At 43.3% G+C, this 24,789-nt stretch overlaps 1 protein-coding gene across 1 annotated transcript in view; it reads right to left on the reverse strand.

The window, feature by feature from the left end:
- The window catches only part of slc1a7a (solute carrier family 1 member 7a), a 55,376-nt gene that overhangs the window by 24,702 nt on the left and 5,885 nt on the right, over window positions 1–24,789 (reverse strand). The window contains exon 3 of the mRNA XM_078407345.1: window positions 5,333–5,548. Coding sequence (XP_078263471.1) covers window positions 5,333–5,548 — 216 coding nt within the window. The remainder of the gene's footprint in view (window positions 1–5,332; window positions 5,549–24,789) is intronic.

The raw sequence follows: 24,789 nt of genomic DNA on the forward strand, positions 1-24,789 counted from the left end.
CTGTATTTCTGTTCATAAAATCTTCTGCGGACAGTGGTCATTGACAAATTCACACCTGACTCCTCAAGAGTGTTTCTGATCTGTCGGGCAGGTGTTTGGGGATTTTTCTTTATTATAGAGAGAATTCTTCTGTCATCAGCTGTGGAGGTCTTCCTTGGCCTGCCAGTCTCTTTGCGATTAGTGAGCTCATCGGTGCTCTCTTTCTTCTTAATGATGTTCCAAACAATTGATTTTGGTAAGCCTAAGGTTTGGCTGATGTCTCTAACAGTTTTATTCTTGTTTCTCAGTCTCATAATGGTTTCCTTGACTTTCATTGGCACAACTTTGGTCCTCGTGTTGATAAACAGCAATAAAAGTTTCCAAAGGTGATGGAAAGACTGGAGGAAAGACTGGGTGCTGTTAACCACATGTATTTTTTCTATTACAAATCTCAAATTGTGGAGTACAGAGGCAAATAAATAAATTATGGATCTTTGTCCCAAACATTTTGGAGGGCACTGTATATGTAAAGCTTCAGGTGATCAGCAATGCAAAGAGGAGTTGTTGGGTGGGAGCGGCTTTGTGCAGGATTAAAGGCTTGCTGAACAGCAAGAAATCAAGCCAAACGCCTGAGAGATGGGATGGTGGGTAAGAGAGGTCAGGCTGGTCTGTATTTAGATTGGAAACATTACGGACATTGGTGGAGGTGGTGTGGTGGCAATATGCATCTAGAAAACTAGTTAAAATTAGTCCTTCCTGCAAAGTAATGGAGACTGCAGAATCCCCAACAACTGGCATCAAACCACTACCCCAACGTTACAGTTAAGTTGCGGTTTGGTATGGATTACTTCTGCCACTTACAGGCTTCAGAAATACACACATATTTTGTCCAATATTATCAAAACAGTTAATGTTTTCAAATACACAGGGTGTGATGTTAAAATCCAAAGTGCCACCTCTTAACCTGCTCCCAGTGGTGATGGAAGGCTTAAGCACTCACCCACCCTTCTCCAATGTTGAGAAAGGCTTGGCAGACACGTCATTGGGGTTATCAAGTGGGCTCCTACTTTCATCAACGTTTCGCTGACTGGGCCCATGACGTCTCCAGTAGGCTCAGCGATGAGTTCTGGCGTCCCAGAACCACCCCCTCTGCATCTGCCTAGCCGGCTTATTTGGAAGACCAGATGGGGTCTCTCCTCTTCAGCTAGAGCCACTGGCTACTCTGCTCTGCCACCCCTAATGTTTCCTTGATGGCCTGGTGTAGGGCTTGTCCGCTGATCCCAGGTCATTCATCAGTCTTACAGTTGATGTTGCCATGAAGCCCCGACATCCAACTTCTACTGGGCAGATCTTTACTCTCCAGCCCCCTGTTCTGCCTCCGCTGCAAGCTCTGTATATCGCAGTTTCTTTCTTTCGAAGGCTTCCTGTGCAGCATCCTCCCAAGGGACTGCGAGCTCCACAAAATACACCATGTGCTGAGAGTTTGACCAGAGGACAAGATCAGGCCTCAAGTTGGTGATGGCTATCTTTAATGGAACCGAAAGCCATTGGTCCACGTCCACCAGCATCTGCCAGTCCCCTTCCCGAACAAAGGCAATTGGCATATGCTATTTGATATCAGATTTGCAGTCTTGGGTACTTCTGCTACTTGACAATGAGGGACTGGGTGTGGAAGCCTCTCAAACAACTTACGTTTGTATTACCGCAGGAGGACACAAATGGTAATAGTCCTATGTACATAAAATTTTTAACAGTTAATATATAGTGCCAATGATCTCTAAATGTATAAACACTATCAATGTAAAGATCCATGCATTGTGTTTTTTCATTTGTATTTGCATATATTTTTAATTATGAATAAAGTGTACTGGATAAAATTTATGATCGTGTCTAATATGTGCCCAAGGTAGTGAATCGCAATTAGCAAGCAGATTTTAGATATCATTCACTCGTGTTGCATACAAAGGGGTTGCACTATGCACAAGAATTTCTAGCCGAAGAAACATTGTGACAGAGAAGCTGGAAGTCTGAAGCAAGAGGCACAAAACCCATCATATCCCAGGCACTTTCTATATTCCATTCTGTGTGCAACTGAGAAGCTCGAAGATCTATAAGGTTGGAATTTCCTCAGGGCGACATTTCTCACATTTTATGTTGGGTAAAGAACAATGTGCACATAACGGTAGTCCATGAAAACTCAAGTAGAGGATGAGCTCAGATTTATTAAACACTAGACCGTGGACCCGTTGAGTCCAAACCTCTCCTGCATTGGTGCAGCACCCTCTCCTCCCCCCTCCACCATAATGAACAGGCGACACAATTATCCATTTACTGATAAATTAATCATTAAAAAGATAAATATTTATTATTTTTTAAAAACAATATGCTGTACTTTTGTAGTGAAATACTGTATAACTTCTATTTGATAATTCTTCAATGACTGCTGGCTGTTGTATAAGCTAAAGAAGGAATTACAATTACATTTTGAACAGAAAGTCAGTGAAAGGAAAATTAAGCAGGAACGGGTAACGTAGAGTTCCTTTCCAGTATCAAACTAGGCTTTGTGTGGTGGCTCAAAAATGAGATCACCATTTTGTTCTTCATCACTATCCAATGTATGACCATTAAGAACTTGGTTGAAACTAACACAATTGATCTTGCATTGAGCCTTGATAGCCAGCTGAGAAATCAAAGACATATTCAATTCAGGCCAAATTTGTAGTCTGATCCCATTAATAATAAAAATTCTGTTTCTCACTGTAATAATTTTCATTATGAGAAATATCAAAATTGATCTGGATAGAGCCAAGTTTGCCTACCATCTCCATAAAGTAGGTTGTAAACCAATTGCTAACAATGATTTCAAGTTGCTTTCCCCATCAAAATGAATAACGTGCAGTGACAGAGGAAACAGCACAAGTAAAACAATTCAGAGTAGTAACAACTTGTATTGATAGAAAGTTTTAAAATTGTCATAATTGAAGAAAGACAGCAAGAAATTATAAAATGTAGTGCGAAGAACATGGGTTCTTTATTTTATATTTTGGTTTGAACATTGCTAATAGCATAATTATTGAAATATATGTATACAGTTGCCATTTTCTGAACAACTTTACAATAATTCTTACAAAGACTATGGATAAGCTGAAAACTTTGAAAATCTTTGAGTCAATATAGTTAGGCCTAGAATTTTATCTTTCAACTTATACAATATTTGTTGAGAAGTAACTTCAAATAAATGCATGTTTACTTAACTACATTAAATTCTACTTAAGAGTTCTACTAATAATGTTATCTTAAAAGCCTGAGGGTGAAATATTTGAAATATATAAAGTGATTACTCTCTACATTTTCACACTAACCATAAAGTTTTAAAGAATGACAAGCTATGAGAATAGTAATGAATTCTGACTTATAGTTTTTCTTTCAACCAAAACCACAAAAAATGTAATCAAAAACATGGAATCCTAACTTTAAGGATTCATTGTTTTATCAATTATATTGCTTCATGTGACACCCCAGCTAAGAATAATTAGCATACAAAGAGACCAGAAATTAAGACCTTCCTTCTCTAAACGTCTTCACCAGTACATACTCCTCAAGTGGAGTATGACTGCACCACTCAGTGAATAAGATTAGAGTTCACAGTGATGGCGTAAGGTAAATTGAATGACACATTACATCAGATGGCATCACTTAATTTAAATGAGTCATATAATTTAATACAGACAGTGCCTCTACAGTGCAATTACCACTGGACTACTGTTGGCACACTGAATTTATAATGTAAAAGGTTGCTATATTTATGCCTCTACGAAAGTGGCAACACAATTAGATAGAGTGGCAGAGAAGGGATGTGGTATGCTTGCCTTCATCAGTGAGGCATTGTGTATAAGAAGTCATGTTACAACTTCATACGACATTAGTTGGGCCGCATTTGAAGTATTGTTACAGTTTTGGTTGCCACATTACAGGAAGGATACGGAGGCTTTGGAGAGGGTGCAGAAGAGAGTTGCCAATATGCTGACTGGGTTAGAGGATATTAGCTAGTGGTTGGACAAAATTGGATTGTTTTCGCTGGAGCACCAGTGGATGAGAGGAGACCTGATAGAAGTATATAGAATTATGCGAGGCATAGATAGGGTAAACAGTCAGAACATTTTTAACCAGGATGGAAATTTCAAAGCTAGAGGCCACGACTTTAAGGATAGAGAGGGAAAATTCAAAGGAGATATGCGGGGCAAGTTTTTGTTTTTATGCAGAGAGCAGTGGGTATCTGGAATACTCTGCAAGGGAGGAGGTAGGTACGATAGTGGTATTTACGCGGCTTTTAGAAAGGTACATGGATATGCAGGGAATAGAAAGGTATGGATCACATGCTGGCTGATGAGATTAGTTTAACTTGGCATCTTGTATGGCAGGGGCATTGTGAGCCAAAGGGCCTGTTCCTGTTGTTCCTGTCTTGTACTGCTCTATATTCTATGTACAAAAATAAAAGGTAACCTTTCTGTAACAACGTATTATCCACTGATCAACTTCACAACATATGCAGTAAAATGCACTTGAAAACAACTCTATCAAATGTACAATATCTTGAATAAATAAAGGACCAGATGATCACAGTGCTGCAGCAGGTAGTGCTGCTTCCTCACAGCTCCAATAACATGGGTTTGATCCTGCCTCTGATGGAACTGTCTGTGTGGTGTTTGCAAGTTCCCACTGTGCACAGATGGGTTTCCCCCAGATGCTCCAATTCTCTTCCGCATTCCATGATTTATATATAAAATTATGAGAGGCATAGATAGGTTAGACAGTCAGAACCTTTTTCCCAAGGGAGAAAATATTCAACTTTGGAGGGCATAGCTATAAGATGAGAGGGGGAATGTTTAATGGAGACGTGTGAGGCATTTTTTACATGGGGGATGGTGGGGTCTGGAACACATTGCCAGGGATGGTGGTGGAGGTAGAAATGTTGTGGCATTGAAGAGGCTCTTGGATAGGCATATGGAACTGGAGGGAATAAAGGGATAGGGGGTCATGTACAGGCAGTTGAGATCAGTTCAGTTAGGCATTATGTTCGGCACAAACGGTGGGCTGAAGGGCCCATTCCTGTGCTGTTCTGTTCTATATTCTATGTATTCCACAGGCACGGTTGTTGGTAGATTAACTGGCTACTGTGAATTCCCCCCAGTGATGGTGGCTGAAAGGAGAATCAGGGTGGTTGATAGGCATATGGTGAAGAATAAGGAAATAAGTAGGGAATGTGATTGATGGGGTTGGTCTGAGAGCCAGCATAGACTCAGTGGGCGGAATGGCCTCCTTCAATGAAAATAGTGGCTATAGTCTCACTTACCGTATCAGATCCAACAAAGCATCAGCAGAGCTCATGATTGGCTTTCCACTGTCTTCAGTACTCTCCTTCTGGGCCGCACCACCGGGATGGATGATGGACACCATGATTATTCCAATAATAACCGCCACAAAAGTGGTCCAAAGATAGTAGGCAATTGTGATGAGACCCAGTCGACTTGAAGCTTTTGCATCTAAAGCAGCCAGTCCAGACATCAAGCTGAAAAACAAACACGAGCAGTAGAAGAGTTTTCAGAGGGTATTTCTCTATTAGTTACACACTTCACATCAGTGCTTATAAAGGGACTGACTGCATGGTGGCCATAGCATCAGGTATCTCACCTGTTACAAAGAGTCAAAATGTCAGAACACAAGAAATAGTAGCAGGGCAAAACTCCCTTGTCTCCTGCACCATTCAGTAAGTCTGAAGAAGGGTCTCGACCCGAAACGTCACCTATTCCTTCTCTCCAGAGATGCTGCCTGTCCCGCTGAGTTACTCCAGCATTTTGTGTCTACCTTCAATTTAAACCAGCATCTGCAGTTCTTTCCTACCTGTTCAGTAAGATCATTGATCTCTATCTCAGCACCACTTTCCTCTACCAAGCTCAGGTCTCTTGATTCAAATTTCTATCAATCAACTATCTATAAATATATTCAGCAACCGGGTTTTCACAGCCCTCTTGGCCCCATAACAGAAGCGTTCACGTCGCGGGGCTGGAAACTGGAAGTGTCCTGAGATAATTCTGCTACCACCATCGTCTACTGTACAAGTGATGGCTCCCACTGATTGTCGCTGGAAGCTTGCGTCCTTTTCAGGACGGATGATGACAGTGATGTAACATTTAAAACATAGATGATGGATTCGAAAGAAGAAGACAGCCCTCTTGGATAGAGAATTCCAAAGATTCATTATGCTCTGGATGAAAAAAATTCTCATCTCAGACTTTTCTGGCTAGCTCCTAATGTTGCATCCAAGATTCCAGCCAGGGAAATCTTCATCCTTGCATCTACCTTCTCAACTGCTATAAGAAATTTATATGCTTCAATGAAATTACCTGACATTTTTCAAAGCTTAAGAAATTATAGGCCTGAACTGCTTAATCTAATTCATAAGATAAATATCCCACCCTAGGAATCAAATGGGTGAACCATTGTTTCACCCACTCTATCAGAAATATATCCATCCTGAGGCAGGAAGACCAGACCTGGGCATAATATTCTATGTTCAGTCTTCCCACAATCCTGTAAAATTCCAGTAAGACCACTTCTGATGAAGGCCCAATGTTCTGACAATGACAATTTTTCACATGAAACACTAGCTCTGCTTCTTTTTTCCACAGATGCTCCCTGATCAGTCAAGTGCTTTCAGAAATGTCTATTTTTTATTTTCAGCATCTGCAATTTGTTTTGATATTTCAAAAAAGTTTTACTCTTGTACTCAGATCCTTCTACGATGAAGGGCGACATACCACTAGCTTACTTAATTGCTCACTGTACCTGAATATAAGCTGTCACTGATTTGTGAACAAATATACTTAGGGGACTCTGAACACTAACACCTTCGATCCCTCACCATTTACAATGTACTCTGCTTTTCTGAAATTGTGGATGACTTTATATTTTTCCCTATTCTATCTATCATGTATTTGTCTATTCATTTAATTTTTATTCTTCTTTCATGTATTTGTCTATTCATTTAATTTTTATTCTTCTCAAAACTCATACATCCACCCAGTTCACATCAGCAGCAAATCTATCAAAGTGTTAGTGCAGATTGTGTACAGCTGAAACCTCAGCAGGGTTCCCCAAGGCACCATACGAGGCTGAGCATCCAGTCCAAAAATGATGTGTTTGATCTGACTCTCTGCGTTGTCTTTAATTCTTGACTGTACATTGCCCTCAAATCCATGTGTCCTATTTTTAGTTTAGTTTAGTTTAGTTTAGTTTAGTTTAGTTTAGTTTAGTTTACGATACAATATAACTTTATTCATCCCCGGAGGGAAATTGGTCTGCCAACAGTCACAACAAAACACACAAGGTACACAAAATTTTGAAATGAAAAGTGCAAGAAAAAGGACAAGGACAAGTGATTGTTGGCTGGCTGCTGTGTGCACAGCGCCTAAACCGGAACAAACTACAACAGACAAACAAACGAACGCAGGCTTATCCCCTGGGCAGAGGATTCTATAACTAAAGTGCCCCCCCCTCCCCCTCATCGGGTCCCCCATTGATCTCCCACTTTCCCTCACAGCCGTCCCCCCACGCCGGGTCCTCCATTGTTCTTCACAGCGGTCCCCCCATGCCGGGTCCCCATTGTTTTCCCCACCCCGACCCCCTCATGTTCCACTGCCACCGATGCACCCGTTGTCGCTGAGGCCCCATCACTGCCGAGGCTCCCGTTGTCGTCAAGTTTAGTTTAGAGATATAGAGTGGAAACAGGTCCTTCGAACCACTGAGTCAACACCGATCACTGATCATCTGTACACTAGTTCTATGTTATTCCACTTTTGCTTCCTATACACTAGGAGCAATTTACAGAAGCCAATTAACCTACAAACCAGCATGTCTTTAGAATGTGGGAGGAAACTGGAGCTCCAGGAGAAAACCCATGTGGTCATTGAGTGAACGTACAAACTCCACACAGATAGCACCTGTAGTCAGGATTAAACCTGTGTCTCTGGTGCTGTGAAACAGCAGTTCAACTGCTGCACCACTGTGCTGTCCTTTCTTTAATAAGGTCTGATGTTCCTCCTTATTGAAGGCCTTCTGAGATTTAAGGACATCACATCCATTTTTTTTGCTGGTTACAATCTTAAAAAACAGATTTGTCAAACATGATGTCTTTTTCATCAACCCTATCAACGATGATTCCGTGCAAGGCTACACAATTTTCCGGAAAGGTAATCCTGTAAATGAGAACAAGATCAAATCAAATCAAATTTCTTTATTGTCATTGTAATGGTACATTCAACGAAATTCAGGCACACTGCCTGAGCTGTGCTTAAATGTACAAGATCATTTAAAAACAAAAATAATAACAATAAAATACCAGTAAAAGAGTGAGAAAAATAAAAACTGTTCTCACACTTCGTGCGCACACTGTGACACATACACACAGATTCACACACGCATACACATTATGCCTACGTATGCACCCTTATCAGAATATAAGATATTGCACCTTGTCAGAATATAAGATATTGCACAGAATAATATTATAAAAATAAATATTAGAAATGAATATATCAGTATTGCTCAAAGGTAGGTATCGTATAGTATAAATATTGTCTATGGGAGATGTGCTTTCAGTGCAGAGTTCGGTGTGGTGATGGCCTTAGGGTAGAAACTGTTTGTTAATCTTGTGGTGTGCACTTTGATAGACCTGCAGCGCTTTCCTGAGGGCAGAAGGGCCAACAAGTGATGGGCGGGGTGAAATGGGTCCTTTAGGATGCAGGATGCATTCCGCAGGCACCGGGAGCTATAGATGTCTTCCAGGGCAGGCAGACGTGTGTTGGTGATCCTCTGGGCTGTGTTGATGACTCTCTGCAGAGCCTTCTTGTCAACCGCAGAACTGTTGCCGTACCACACCAGGATCCCATGTGTCAGGACACTCTCAATGGAGCAGCGGTAGAAGGACACTAGCGCTGTTGTGGCAGGTTAACTTTCCTGAGTGGTCTTAGGAAGTGAAGCCGCTGTTGTGCCCTCTTAACTTGTGTTGGTTGACCACGTGAGATCTTCTGAGATGTGGGTGCCCAGAAACCTGAAACTGGAGACTCTATCCACTCTTTCTCCGTTTATGTGCAGTGGGGGATGGTCACCCTGCTTCTTCCTGAAGTCGATGATGAGCTCCTTTGTTTTTTTGGTGTTGAGTGCCAAGTTGTTTTCTGAGCACCAGCCTGTTAGCCTCTGTACCTCCTCCCTGTAAGCTGACTCATCACCCTCACTGATCAGCCCCACCACTGTCGTGTCGTCTGCATATTTAATGATTGTGTTTGTGTTGTGGGCTGGTATACAGTCATAGGTATAGAGAGAGTAGAGGAGGGGGCTCAACACACAGCCTTGTGGAGCCCCTGTGCTGAGTGATAGAGTGGGAGAGTTGTGGGGGCCCATCCTGACTGACTGTGGCCAGTCTGTTAGGAAGTCCTTTATCCAAAGGCAGATGTTGTGTTTGAAGCCTAGGTCGGACAGCTTGACCAGTCTGCTGGGTATGATTGTATTAAATGCAGAACTGTAATCAACAACCAGCAGCCGTGCATATGCTCCCCGTTGTTCTAGGTGGAGCAGTACAGTAAGGAGGGCAGTGGCAATGGCGGCATCTGTTGATCTGTTGGCTCTGTATGCATATTGGTGTGGATCCAGGGTGGGTGGGAGAGCAGCATTGATGTGCTTAAGGACCAGTCTCTCCAGGCACTTCATGATTATTGGTGTTAGTGTGACCGGCCTGTAGCGGTTGAGGCAGGTTATGGCTGTCTGCTTCGGAACTGGCAATATTGAGGATGTTTTTAGGTATGTGGGGCCAATGCTGTGCCAGGGATAGATTGAAGATGTTTGTGAACACGTCAGCTAACTCAGCAGCGCAGTCTCTGAGAACTCGTCATGGAACTCCGTCTGGACCAGCTGCTTTCCGTATGTTGACATTTCGGAGTGTGCGTGTGATATCAGCAGTCTGTATGATGAGGGTCTGACTGTCGTCAGCTGGAGATGAAGCAGTGGACATGACAGTCTCTGTTCTCTCCACCTCATGACGGCCAAAGAGGTGGTTGGGCTGCTCTACCAGTGAGGCATTGCTGCTGGTGGACGGGTTGGTGTTGTTATTGTAATTGGTGATGTGCCGTATACCTTGCCATGCACAACAGAGGTCTGAGTTGTCGAAGTGGCTCTCAATCTTTCACTTGTAGGCTGCTTTGGCGTCTCTGATGCCCCTCTTCAGGTCTGACCTGGCTGCACTACACAGCTCTGTATTGCCGGACCGGAAAGCCATGTTGCGGGCTTTTAGCAGGAGTTGGACATCTTTGGTCATCCATGGTTTGTTATTGGGAAAGACACGGATGCGTTTTGTGGTAGTGACATTGCCTACACAGCTTTTTATGTAAAACAGTACAGTGGAAGTGTTGGTGTCAATGTCCTCATCCACAAATAAGTCCCAGTCAGTGCGTCAAGCAGTCCTGTAGTTGCTCAGAAGCTCCCTCAGGTCACACTGGTATGTCTCTCGCAGCTGGTTTCACCGTGTTGATAAGTGGTCTGTATGCCAGAGTTAAAAACAAGATGTGGTCAGACTGGCCCAGATGGGGGAGAGGTGATGCTTTGTACCCTTGTTTAATGTTACTATAAACATGGCCGAGTGTGTTTTTTCCTCTTGTGGGGCACTGCACATGTTGATAAAATTTCAGGAGGACAGTCTTTAGTTTTGCTTGGTTGAAATCACCTGCTATTATAAAAATTCCATCTGTTGTTTGCTAACGGCAGTTAGCAGATAGCCCAAAGCTGTTGTCGTATTAGCATCTGGTGGTATGCACACAGCTGTGATTTTGGCAACCGTGAATTCTCGTGGCATATAGAAAGGGCGACATTTTATTGATAAATATTCCAAGTCCGGAGACCAGTAGTTATCAATGATCTTTACATTTGTGCACCAGTAGTTGTTTGTGTCTACACAAAGTCCTCCTCCCCTGCTCTTACCGGAGTCTCTGTTCCTGTCGTAGTGATGAACTGCAGGGCCTGCTAGCCTGAAAGCCTCCTCCGGGATCGTCAGGTTGGGCCACATTTCCGTAATGATCATAACACAGCAGTCCTGTATGCTTTTCTGCGTCGATGTGAGTTCCAGCTCTTCCATTTTGTTGGCAAATGATCTTGCATTCGTGATGAAAAGACTTGGCACTGGAGATTTGTGCGGGTCTTTTCCTAGCCTAGCATGTATCCCAGCTCGGCAGCCTCGCTTTTGTCTGCTCTCTCTGCGTTGCCTTCATTGCTTTCCAGGTGAGACAGTCATTCCCGGCGGCCTGACGAGATCTGGCGGAATGTTGTGTCCAAAATTTGCATTGTTAAAAACACAGCCACTGTGCATCGAACCAATGTTTAGTAGTTTGTGTCAGTTGTATAATATGTTAACATATGCATACGTGGCACTCAATAATAAATAAACGAAGATATCACTAATTAAGGAGCGCGGGTTCGAGGAGTGCTGAGCCGCTGCACGTGCGTGCTCCGCCATCTCCGACAACCCTCCTTGCTCTCCAACGGCCCTCCTCGCTCTCCGACGGCCCTCCTCGCTCTCCGACGCCCCTCCTCGCTCTTGGACACCTCGCTCTCCGACTGCCCTCCTGGCTATCCGATGGCCTTCCTCGCTCTCCGAAGGCCCTCTTCACTCTCCGACAGCCCTCCTCCCTCTCCGACAGCCCTCCTCCCTCTCCGACAACCCTCCTCACTCTCCGACAACCCTCCTCACTCTCCGACAACCCTCCTCACTCTCCGACAACCCTCCTCACTCTCCGACAACCCTCCTCACTCTCCGACAACCCTCCTCACTCTCCGATGGACCTCCTCACTAATAAATAAACTAAAAGAATACTAATTAATACTTAATACTAATTAAGGAGCGCCAGCCCGTACGTGCGCCGCATATGTGGAAGGACCCAAAGTGCTGTAGTAACTCAGTGGGCCAGGCAACATCTCTGGAGAACATGAGATGAGGAAGGAAAATGGAGCACCTGGACGTGATCATATTCTCCAGAGATGCTACCTGACCCCTTGAGTTACTTCAGCGCTATGTGTGCTTTTGCATAAACCAGCATCTGCGTAAACTGGTATCTGCAGTTCCTTGTTTCTACAAGATATGCAGAGTTGATATTCACCATCCACATCTCTGCCCTTCCCAATCTCCCCACGTGCCAATTAATGCCTCAAGAACGTTTGTTTCCCTCTCACCCACTCCTGCCATGTTACTATCCTCAGCACCCTCATTCCCACCCTGACCAGCTGTGATGAGAAGAAAACGTTCTAGGAGAAACCTCTTGATTTCCTTGTGAAGTCTATTCCTGCAAGCAAATGCTTCATAGTACCCGATGATTTCAACACCAGAGCTGGGAACGACTGTGAGCGCAGAAAAGGTGTGATGGGCTCACATGGGCTTGGAAAGAATGGTAACAGGTTGCTCTTCCTCACCACGTGCACTTAGAATAACCTTATCATCACTAAGACATTCTTCAGACCATGGATCATGTGGATGCATCTCAGATCCAAGCAGTGGCAACACATAGATAATTTCATCATTCACATGTGAGATGCCCGTAATATCAGGATTACCAGAGCCATGTGGAGAGCAAAGTGTTTGCACGTCACAGGCTGGTCAGATCTGTCGGCAGCCTCCATATTGCCCCAGTGCACCCGAGGAGGCCAAAGTTTACTCAAACCACATTCGACATTGAGAACCTGAAGCGCCCAGATGTTAGGAAGAAGTACCAGTTCCAGCTTGACAACTCACTGGCTGCTCATACACCACCAGAGACCCAATTGAGAAGAGGATCCAGTTCAAGTAGATGGTGACTGAGTCAGCAAAGGTTATCCGTCGACCAAAGCAGCAGGTTCAGCAAGACTGGCTTGACGAGAATTATGAGATCAACAACCCTCTGGAAGAAAACGCAATACCTTATTCAAGTGGCAGTTACTTGCATGTGAAAGAAAGATCACTTCAAAGAGTCTCAGCGTTTCTACCTGCCTGTATCTTTCACGTGCCCCCACTGTCCCCAGACGTGCACCCCCCAGGGCTGGTCTCATCACCTACACTCAGGATCGCACATCGCTTGAATTCAACAGTCAACTTGCAATCAAAGATAACATTTTTATTGGTATCTCCAAAAGAATCTCCTCTTGCTCTAATATTCACATCTTTAAATCCAGATTTTTTTCCACTGGTAAAGTGCCTGTTTGAACAGATGCTAGCTTCAGATCAACTGAGAAATGCAAAATACTAAACTTTTTACTTTTTAGGATTTGATTTTGCAGCTTTAAAAGTGCTAACATTGGCTTGATTTTTATTCCAAAAGCTAAATGCTACTGATGCCATTTTACACAAATACTGAAGTCAATGAACTGGAAAAAGAGGTGAGGGGGTGGGTGTGAAGATATGAGTGAGACTGAATAAAGGAATGTTCAGTGCATCCCTCAAAAGGACTGGCACAGCTTAGATCTACACAAAGTGCTGTAGCTACTGATATTTATTCTGTTGTCTCAGTCAAATGCCATTCTAAAAGAATACCTAATTATCATGCAGGTGACAAAACTTATCAAACTATATTCGTAAACTTCTTTTGCTTGATATTGTTATGTCATCTACTGGTAATATGCACAACTTAGGCGAGGCAAGGAGTCACTGGAATGTCTCAGCCATTGCCTTGTATCCTACAGTGCAGCATATTTGCTACTCAATATCCGTTACCCCGCTTATAACATTAAAATCATCTCCAACAGATTAAAAACCGTATTAAACTCATCCTGACAGATGGTTATGAATAAATGTGAGATTTTAGCGATTAGAAAATATAAATAATCTTCCCAAGCAGCAGTTAAGTATTAATGATCAGTCATGATGAATTCATAGTTCTCTACAATGTCTGGAGCGACTTGCTCCAAAACTCAAGCAGAATTAAAGCCTTACAGGGAAAATGGTTTTGCTAAAACCATATTATTATCAAAATGCAGTATTTCCTCCTGTATATGTCAATTTACATTCCATGCAAACAAAAACAACAAATTCTCTGAGCAATCGGTAGTCTATAAGTGTGGGGTTTCCATTGCATATAATGTTTTGAAATATTCTCACCTCCTCGTCACTTTTTTCCATTGTCTGTGTGCCCAACTGCATGAAACTCTAAAGACTGCTACACTGCGATTTGACAGCGCGTGGGCCATGGCACCAGACCAGTGAGGGCATTGCCACAGTTTCCATGTTGCCTGGGAGAGCTGACTGACCAAGGTGACATGTTTGTACACTTTCTTCTGTCAAGCTCTGGCCCCCTTCCTCGCAAAGCAGCTCTCACCAATTCTCCTTCAAAATCCTCACCTTTGACCTTTCCAAAATGCTTTGCATCTCCAATTCCCTTTTTTTACTCCAAAGTTCTTGGTCATATTGCTGCCTCCTAAAATCTGCCCAAGTAATGATGGGGTGGGATGTGGAAAATATGATCAAGGTGATGGTGACCCTTTCTGGATTGGTGTGTGAGAAAGAAACATAAGGGAGGTGCATTAGTTGAACTGTCAATATTCAGATGCACCTCTCTTTCATAACTTCAGTGTCTCCCTGCCCTTGCATTGGAGCTGCAGGTCCAGCCTCCAGTCTTGCATGAACTTCAAATTCCTCCTTTTGGAAGATTGAAGCCTTTGGTTTTGAACCTGCCATAAACCATGGAGTGGACAGGAAAACCGTTATCAGTAGAGTGCATTCAGAAAGTATTCAGACCCCTTCACTTTTTCCACATTTTGTTATGTTACAGCTTTATTTTAAAATGGATTAAATTCATTTTTTTATCATCAATCTACACACAATACCCCATAATAAAAAGCGAAAACAGGTGTTTAGAAATTTTTGCAAAGTAATTAAAGATAACTGAAATATCACATTTACGTGTATTCAGACCCTTTACTCACTCAGTACTTTGTTGAGGCACCTTTGGCAGCGATTACAGCCTCAAGCCCTCTTGGGTATGATGCTACAAGCTTGGCACACCTGTATATGGGTAATTTCTCCCATCCTTCCCGGCAGATCCTCTCAAGCGCTGTCAGGTTGGATGGGGAGCATCGATGAACAGATATTTTCAGGTCCCTCCAGAGATGTTCGATCGGGTTCAAGTCTGGGCTCTGGCTGGGTCACTCAAGGACATTCACAGACTTGTCACAAAGCCACTCCTGCATTGTCTTGGCTGTGTGCTTAGGGTCATTGTCCTGTTGGAAGGTGAACCTCCACCCCAGTCTCTGGAGCAGGTTTTCATCAAGGATCTCTCTGTACTTTGCTCTGTTCATCTTTTCCTCAATCCTGACTAGTCTCCCCGTTCCTGCCATTGAAAAACATCCTCACAGCATGATGCTGCCACCACCCATGCTTCACCATAGGTGTGGTATTGGCCAATGATGAGCGGTGCCTGTTTTCTTCCAGACGTGCCGCTTGGCATTCAGGCCAAAGAGTTCAATCTTGGTTTCATCAGAACAGAGAATCTTGTTTCTCATGGTCTGAGGGTCCTTTAGGTGCCTTTTGGCAAACTCCAAGAGGACTCCAAGAGGGTGTGTGTGGGGTGCGTGTGCGTGTGCGCATGCGCGTGTCATTCTACCATATATCTATAGTACTTGGTAAGGGTCACTGAATACATTGCAAATTTCCTTAGTCTTGTGAGGAAGGAGAGGCATTGGTGTGCTTTCTTTACCGTAGCGACAGTGTGCTTGGTCCAGTACACGTTGATCGTGATATTTACGCATTGGAACCTTAGCCATTTCCACTTCACCATCATGTTGTTGACCATGTACATCACATCGTTCCGAAGATAGACACAAAAAGCAGGTCAGACAGCATCTCTGGAGAAAAGGAATAGGTTACGTCTCGGGTTGAGACCCTTCTTCAGAAGGAGTCTATAACTAAAATCTATAATTAGCTCCTTAGTCTTGCTGACATTGAGGAAGATGTTGCTGTCCTGACACCATGTTACTAAGCTCTCTGTCTCCTTCCTGTACTCCCTCTCGTCAAAGTTCAAGATTCAGCCCAATTTGGTGTATCGTCTGTAAACTTGTAAATGGAGTTACAACAGAATTTGTCTGCACAGTAATGAATGTATAGGGGGTATAGTAAGGAGCCAAGATCTTTGTGGGACACTGGTGTTGAGAATTATTGTGGGGGATGTTTTGTCACTATCCTCACCTCATTGTGGTCTATAGGTCAAGAGGTTGAGGATCAAAAGACAGAAGGTGATGCCGACTCATAGGTCCAGTAGTGTGGAGAAGAGTTTGGTAAGGATTAAGGCATTAAGACAGAGCTATAATCAATAATTAGGAGTTTGACGCAGGTGTCCTCATTAACTAGATGTTCCAGCATTGAGTGTAAGGCCAGGAAGATGGGTCTTTCATGGACGTGTTGCAATGATTGGTGAATTGCAGTGGATCAAGATTGTCGTTGAGGGATCTGATGATTGCAATGGTATTGTTGTCAAGGTAGATAGTAAGAGTCCTACTTGTTGGAGATGGCTATTACCAATTTATTTTTTGGAGATACAGCATGGATTCAGCCCCTTCAGCCTGCAGAAACCATGCTGACCATTGATCACCCATTCACACTAGTTCTATGTTATCCCACTTTCTCATCCACTCCTTACACTTTAGGGGAAATTTACAGAAGCATGTCTTTGGGATGTGGAAGGAAATAGACAATAGACAATAGGTGCAGGAGTAGGCCATTCAGCCCTTCGAGCCAGCACCGCCATTCAATGCGATCATGGCTGATCACTCTCAATCAGTACCCCGTTCCTGCCTTCTCCTCATACCCCCTCACTCCGCTATCCTTAAGAGCTCTATCCAGCTCTCTCTTGAAAGCATCCAACGAACTGGCCTCCACTGCCTTCTGAGGCAGAGAATTCCACACCTTCACCACTCTCTGACTGAAAAAGTTCTTCCTCATCTCCGTTTTAATGGCCTACCCCTTATTCTTAAACTGTGGCCCCTTGTTCTGGACTCCCCCAACATTGGGAACATGTTTCCTGCCTCTAATGTGTCCAATCCCCTAATTATCTTATATGTTTCCATAAGAACCGGAGCAGCCGGAGGAAACCCACGGAGTCACAGGGAGAACATGAAAACTCTGCACAGGCAACACCCTCTGACAGAACCAGCTGTGCCACTGTGCACGTGCAAATGTTACATGCAACCCATCAGTCCCTGCTTGTATGTTGTCCCAATCTTTCTGCATGCAGCAGGTTCTATTTCACCCTCTCACAAGTCAAGTCAAGTTTATTTGTCACATACACATACACGATGTGCAGTGAAATGAAAGTGGCAATGCCTGCGGATTGTGCAAAAAAAAAGTTACAATTACAGCATATAAATTAAAATTAATACAGAAAAGAAAATTTAGTCCCTGGAGTTATAATAGTTAACAGTCCTGATGGCCTGTGGGAAGAAACTCCATCCTATCCTCTCCGTTTTCACAGCGTGACAGTGGAGGTGCTTGCCTGTCCGTAGCAGCTGGAACAGTCCGTTGCTGGGGTGGTCGGGGTCCCTCATAATCTTGCTTGCTTTTGATCTGCACCTCCTGATGTATAGGTCCTGCAGGGGGGCGAGTGTAGTTCCCATGGTGCGATCTGCCGAACGCACTACTCTCATACACAACAGGATTTGTGTATGTTATATGGAGAATTAACCCGGCCAAATTCAAAGTCAAAGCAATCCAAGTGGAGGGAAATTAATCATACCAAGCCAAATCTGAATCATTATAATTTAGTCAGAATTTGGCTCAGAATTATTTTTCCTCCCAAAGTCCCAAAGAGACATGACTGCACATAAAGTATAACACGTTCATTTTCTTTACCAGATGTAAACCGCAACTTAATCCAGGTTTGAAAGTTGATTCAACATCTGCCATCACAGGGATTTGGTTTGGAGGAAAACCAAACTTCAGCAGCTCAGACAACTAGTTCAAGCTGGAATAATTCATTAGCTTCAAAACACGAGGAAGTATTTTGCCCCCTCTCAACTTTCCTCCTTCTTCTTTGAACCACCTTGACCAACAAAAGTATACAGTTCCACAAATGTTCAGTAGCTTGTCCTGAAGTGATCAATTTATAGTGCAACCATGTTAGAGAGTTAGTTAACCTTGGAAAGGATCTAACACCCGTGCATTAGCCATTTTCGAAAAGGATCACCAAAGAGCAACTAGCAATGGGAACATTACAAATATTACCTGTTCTTATTAAATCTGAGGTGGGGTGGATGATGCTAATGGTGATAGTTTACTCACAATCTGAAGGACATCAGAGTTACAGAGCTGCACAACACAGAGACAAGCCCCTTGACACAACATCCATGATGCCCATTTATGCCAATCCCATTCACCTGCATTAGGCCCATATCCCTCTGCTCTCTTCTGATCCAAACACCATTCCACCATTCCATAAAACCACCACCCACATGGAAACAGGCCCTTCGGCCCACTAAGTCCGCACCGACTAGCGTTCCCCGCACATTAACGCTACCATACACACATTAGGGACAATTTACACTTATACCAAGCCAATTAACCTACAAACTTGTAGTGGGAGGAAACCGAAGATCTTGGAGGAAACCCACGCAGGTCACGGGGAGCACGTACAAACTCTGTACAGATAAGCACCTGTAGTCCGGATCAAACCGGGTCTCCGGCGCCACAAGCGCTGTAAGGCAGCAAATCTATCGCTGTGCCGCTCTGATCTTTAAATTTCTCCCCTCGCACTATGCCCTCTCCTCTTAGATTCCTCCAGAGAAAAAAAGGCCGCTCATAATTATGTAAATCCCAATAAGGTCACACCTCCTATGTTCCAGTGAGAATAAACTCAGTTTATCCAATGTATTATTAAGTAAAGACATCCATTCCAGGCAACATCCTGGCAAGTCTCTTCTGCACTCATCCAGATGCTACCACATCTTTAAGAAGCACAGATCAAAGATACAAGAAAGTCTTCTGATTGGTGGGGCCCGGTTTTCTTACAATAGAACATTGCCAATGAATTGATTTGGAGTATCAAATTACATCTTTTTGTTCGTGCATTTTACCTTTGGTGGTACTATTGCTGTTATCTACTGCTGTTATCTGGGTTTGTCACAAAACATGTTGGAGGTAGAGGGGAAGGATTGGCTTTTTTTATTTGTCTGTGATCAGTAGCATTCATCCTAACAGGCAGATAAAGGTTCAGTTTAGTGTCTCACCTATGATGTGCTGACTCAGAAGCAATAGAAACATAGAAAATAGGTGCAGGAATAGGCCATTCGGCCCTTTGAGCCAGCACCCCCATTCAATATGATCATGGCTGATCATCCAAAATGAGTACTCTGTTCCTGCTTTTTCCCCATATCCCTTGATTCCATATGCCCTAAGAGCTATTTCTAACTTTCTCTTGAAAACATCCAGTGAATTGGCCTCCACTGCCTTCGGTGGCAGAGAATTCCACAGATTCACAACTCTCTGGATGAAAAGATTTTTCCTCATCTCAGTCCTAATTGGCTTAATCCATATTCTTAAACTGTGACCCCTGGTTCTGGACCCCCCAACATGTGGAACATATTTCCTGCATCTAGCCTGTCCAATCCCTTAAGAATTTTATATGTTTCTATAAGATCCCCTCTAAATTCCAGTGAATACAAACCCAGTCGACGCATTCTTTCTTCATTTTATTTTGGTATTTTTCTCTTTGTGCTACCAGATGTACTTGTGTATTGCTTAATTGTAATCATGTATAGTATGATTTGACTGGCTAGCATGTAAACAAAGTTTTTCACTTTAATCTCAGTACATATGACAACAATAAACCAATGCCGATACCAGTTTGAAATGTAGTATGATTCTAGAACAGCATTTGAATGTGATTTGGTCGAGATGCTTAAAACAATGTAAGGGCAATAAAGATTTGATCAAGGTTGCTGGGCAAAAACAATTGAAAGAAAAATAATAAAAGTTTATTTAAAGATTTAAAAAGGAATTGAGAGAGGATCATCACCTATCAAAAAGAGTTGATGGAATGTATAATCTTTCTGACTCTAAATGACTCGCATACAGTGCATTCAGAAAGTATTCAGACCCCTTCACTTTTTCTGCATTTTGTTACGTTATGGCCTTATTTTAAAATGGATTAAAAAAAAAAAAATTATCATCAGTGTACACACAATACTCCAGAATGAAGAAGCGAAAACAGGTGTAAGAAATGTTTGCAAAGTAATTAAAAATAAATAACTGAAATATCACATTTACATAAATATTCAGACCCTTTGCTATGACACTCAAAATTGAGCTTAGGTTCATCCCGTTTCCATTGATTATTCTTGAGATGTTTCTACAACTTGATTGGAGTCCACCATGGTAAATTAAATTGATTGGACATGATTTGAAAAGGCACACACCTGTCTATATAAGGTCCAACAGTTGACAGTGCATGTCAGAGCAAAAACCAAGCCATGAAGACGAAGGAATTGTCCGTAGACCTCTGAGACAGGAATCTATCGAGACACAGATCTGGGGAAGGGTGTAAAACAATTTCTGCAGCATTGCAGGTCCTGAAGAGCACGGTGATCTCCATCATTCTTAAATGGAAGAACTTTGAAACCACCAGGACTCTTCATAGAGCTGGCCGCCCGGCCAAACTGAGCAATCGGGGTAGAAGGACCTTGGTCAGGGAGGTGACCAAGAACCTGATGGTCACTCTGACGGAGATCCAGAGTTCCTCTAAGATGGGAGAACCTTCCAGAAGGACAACTATATCTGCAGCACTCCACCAATCAGGCCTTTATGGTAGAGTATGATAGACAATAGACAATAGGTGCAGGAGTAGGCCATTCGGCCCTATGAGCCAGCACCACCATTCAATGTGGTCATGGCTGATTATTCACAATCAGTACCCCGTTCCTGACTTCTTCCCATACCTCCTGACTCCGCTAACCTTAAGAGCTCTATTTAGCTCTTTCTTGAATGCATTCAGAGAATTGGCCTCCACTGCCTTCTGAGCCAGAGAATTCCACAGATTTACAACTCTCTGACAATAGACAATAGACAATAGACAATAGGTGCAGGAGTAGGCCATTCAGCCCTTCGAGCCAGCACCGCCATTCAATGCGATCATGGCTGATCACTCTCAATCAGTACCCCGTTCCTGCCTTCTCCCCATACCCCCTCACTCCGCTATCCTTAAGAGCTCTATCCAGCTCTCTCTTGAAAGCATCCAACGAACTGGCCTCCACTGCCTTCAGAGGCAGAGAATTCCACACCTTCACCACTCTCTGACTGAAAACGTTCTTCCTCATCTCCGTTCTAAATGGCCTACCCCTTATTCTTAAACTGTGGCCCCTTGTTCTGGACTCCCCCAACATTGGGAACATGTTTCCTGCCTCTAATGTGTCCAATCCCCTAATTATCTTATATGTTTCAATAAGATCCCCCCTCATCCTTCTAAATTCCAGTGTATACAAGCCCAATCGCTCCAGCCTTTCAACATACGACAGTCCCGCCATTCCGGGAATTAACCTAGTGAACCTACGCTGCACGCCCTCCATAGCAAGAATATCCTTCCTCAAATTTGGAGACCAAAACTGCACACAGTATTCCAGGTGCGGTCTCACCAGGGCCCGGTACAACTGTAGAAGGACCTCTTTGCTCCTATACTCAACTCCTCCTGTTACGAAGGCCAACATTCCATTGGCTTTCTTCACTGCCTGCTGTACCTGCATGCTTCCTTTCATTGACTGATGCACTAGGACACCCATCAATCTACACACAACACTCCATAATAAAAAAGTGAAAACAGGTTTTTTAGAAATTTCAGATCCTTTGCTCAGTACTTTGTTGAGGCACCTTTGGCAGCGATTACAGCCTCGTCTTCTTGGGTATGACGCCACAAGCTTGCACACCTGTATTTGGGTAATTTCTCCCATTCTTCTCTGCAGATCCTCTTAAGCTCTGTCAGGTTGGATGGGGAGCGTTGATGCACAGCTATTTTCAGGTCCCTCCAGGGATGTTCGATCGGATTCAAGTCTGGGCTCTGGCTGCACCACTCAAGTACATTCACAGACTTGTCAGGAAGCCACTCCTGCGTTGTCTTGGCTGTGTGCTTAGGGTTGTTGTCCTGTTGAAAGGTGAACCTCCGCCCCAGGCTGAGGTCCAGAATGCTCTAGAGCAGGTTTTCATCAAGGAATCTCTGTACTTTGCTCCGTTCATCTTTCCCTCAATCCTGACTAGTCTCCCTGTTCCTGCCGCCGAAAAACATCCCCACAGCATGATATTGCCACCACCATGCTTCATCGTAGGTATGGTATTAGCCAGGTGATGAGCGGTGCCTCTTGGCATTCAGGCCAAAGAGGTCAATCTTTGTTTCATCAGACCAGAGAATCTTGTTGCTCATGGTCTGAGAGTCCTTTAGGTGCCTTTTGGCAAACACCAAGCGGACTGTCATGTGCATTTTACTGAGGAGTGGCTTCTGTCTGGCCACTTTACCATAAAGGCCTGATTGGTGGAGTGCTGCAGATATAGTTGCCTTTCTGGAAGGTTCTCCCATCTTCACAGAGGAACTCTGGAGCTCTGTCAGAGTGACCATCGGGTTCTTGATCACCTCCCTGACCAAAACCCTTCTCCCCCGATCGCTCAGTTCCAAAGTTCTTCCATTTAAGAATGACAGAGGCCACTGTGCTCTTCGGGACCTGCAATGCTGCAGAAATTGTTTTATACTCTTCCCCAGATCTGTGTCTCTACACAATCCTGTCTCGGAGGTCTACGGACAATTCCTTCGTCTTCATGGCTTGGTTTTTGCTCTGACATGCACTGTCAACTGTGGGACCTTATATAGACAGGGTGTGTGCCTTTCCAACTCATGTCCAATCAATTTCATTTAACACAGGTGGACTGTAGAAACATCTCAAGGATAATCAATGGAAACAGGATGAACATAAGGTCAATTTTGAGTGTCATAGCAAAGGGTCTGAATATTTATGTAAATGTGATATTTCAGTTATTTCTTTTTAATTACTTTGCAAAAATTTCCAAACACTTGTTTTTGCTTTTTTATTATGGGGTGTTGTGTGTAGATTGATGATAAAAAAAGAATTTAATCCATTTTAAAATAAGGCTGCAGCTTAGCAAAATGTGGAAAAAGTGAAGGGGTTTGAATACTTTCTGAATGCACTGTATTTAAACCATAATCAGATACAAATTCCCAAATCCACAAAAAAAAAGTGAAAAATATTTCATCTGGGATTCACCACCTGGATATTTCCATTTTGATTTCTTTACTAGATTGTTAAAATAATGTAATCTCTGTTAAGTTATAGGTTGCTTTGGTGATATTCAAAACTTACAAAACTGAAAATATAATTCATTAACAAAGCACACATGTGGGGTTTACCACTCACTGCATCTTCATATGGAGACCACAAGAATTATGGAATTACAAAGCCTGCTGTTACTTAGAAACATAGAAAATAGGTGCAGGAGGAGGCCATTTGGCCCTTCGAGCCAGCATCGCCATTCATTGTGATCATGGTTGATCGTCCCCAATCAATACCCCATGCCTACCTTCTCCCCATATCCCTTGATTCCACTAGCCTCTAGAGCTCTATCTAACTCTCTCTTAAATCCATCCAGTGATTTGGCTTCCACTGCCCTCTGTGGCAGAGAATTCCACAAATTCACAATTCTCTGGGTGAAAAAGTTTTTTCTCACCTCAGTTTTAAATGACCTCCCCTTCATTCTAAGACTGTGGCCCCTGGTTCTGGACTCGCCCAACATTGGGAACATTTTTCCTGCATCTAGCTTGTCCAGTCCTTTTATAATTTTATATGTTTCTATAAGATCCCCTCTCATCCTTCGTGAAGAAGAGTCTCGACCTGAAACGTCACCCATTCCTTCTCTCCCGAGATGCTGCCTGACCTGCTGAGTTAGTCCAGCATTTTGTGAATAAATCGAGATAATAATCTGCCTCCTTGTTTCTGCCGCCAAAGTGGATAACCTCACATTTTTCTATATTATACTGCATCTGCCATGCATCTGCCCACTCACTCAACCTGTCCAGGTCACCCTGCAACCTCTTAACATCCGCTTCACAGCTTACACTGCCACCCAGCAGACCATCAGGCCCAGGGGTTTTATCATCCTTCAGCCCCATTAGTCTACCCAATACTATTTCTCGCCTAATGAAAATTTATTTCTGTTCCTCTACCTCCCTAAATCTTCTGTCCTCTAGTACCTCTGGGAGATTGTTTGTGTCTTCCTTAGTGAAGACAGATCCGAAGTACCTGTTCAACTCTTCTGCCATTTCCTTGTTACCCATAATAATTTCACCAGTGTCTGCCCTCATTTGACTTTGCTACTCTTTTTCGCTTAACATATCTAAAGAAGCTTTTATTGTCCTTCTTTATATTCTTGGCCAGCTTCCCCTCGTACTTCATCTTTTCAGCTCGTATTGCCCGTTTTGTTACCTTCTGTTGCCCTATGAAAGTTTCCCAATCCTCTGGCTTCTGGCTACTCTTTGCTGTATTATACATCTTTTCTTTTAATTTTATTCCATCCCTAACTTCCCTTGTCAGCCACGGTTGCCTCCTACTCCCCTTAGAATCTTTCTTCCTTTTTGGAATGAAATGATCCTGTGTCTTCCGGATTATGCTCAGAAATTCCTGCCATTGCTGTTCCACCGTCAATCCTGCTAGGATCTACCTTAGCCAGCTCCTCTCTCATGCCTTCATAGTCCCCTTTGTTCAACT

Source organism: Rhinoraja longicauda, chromosome 11 (genome assembly GCF_053455715.1).
Source record: "Rhinoraja longicauda isolate Sanriku21f chromosome 11, sRhiLon1.1, whole genome shotgun sequence".
Lineage (NCBI taxonomy): Eukaryota > Metazoa > Chordata > Chondrichthyes > Rajiformes > Arhynchobatidae > Rhinoraja > Rhinoraja longicauda.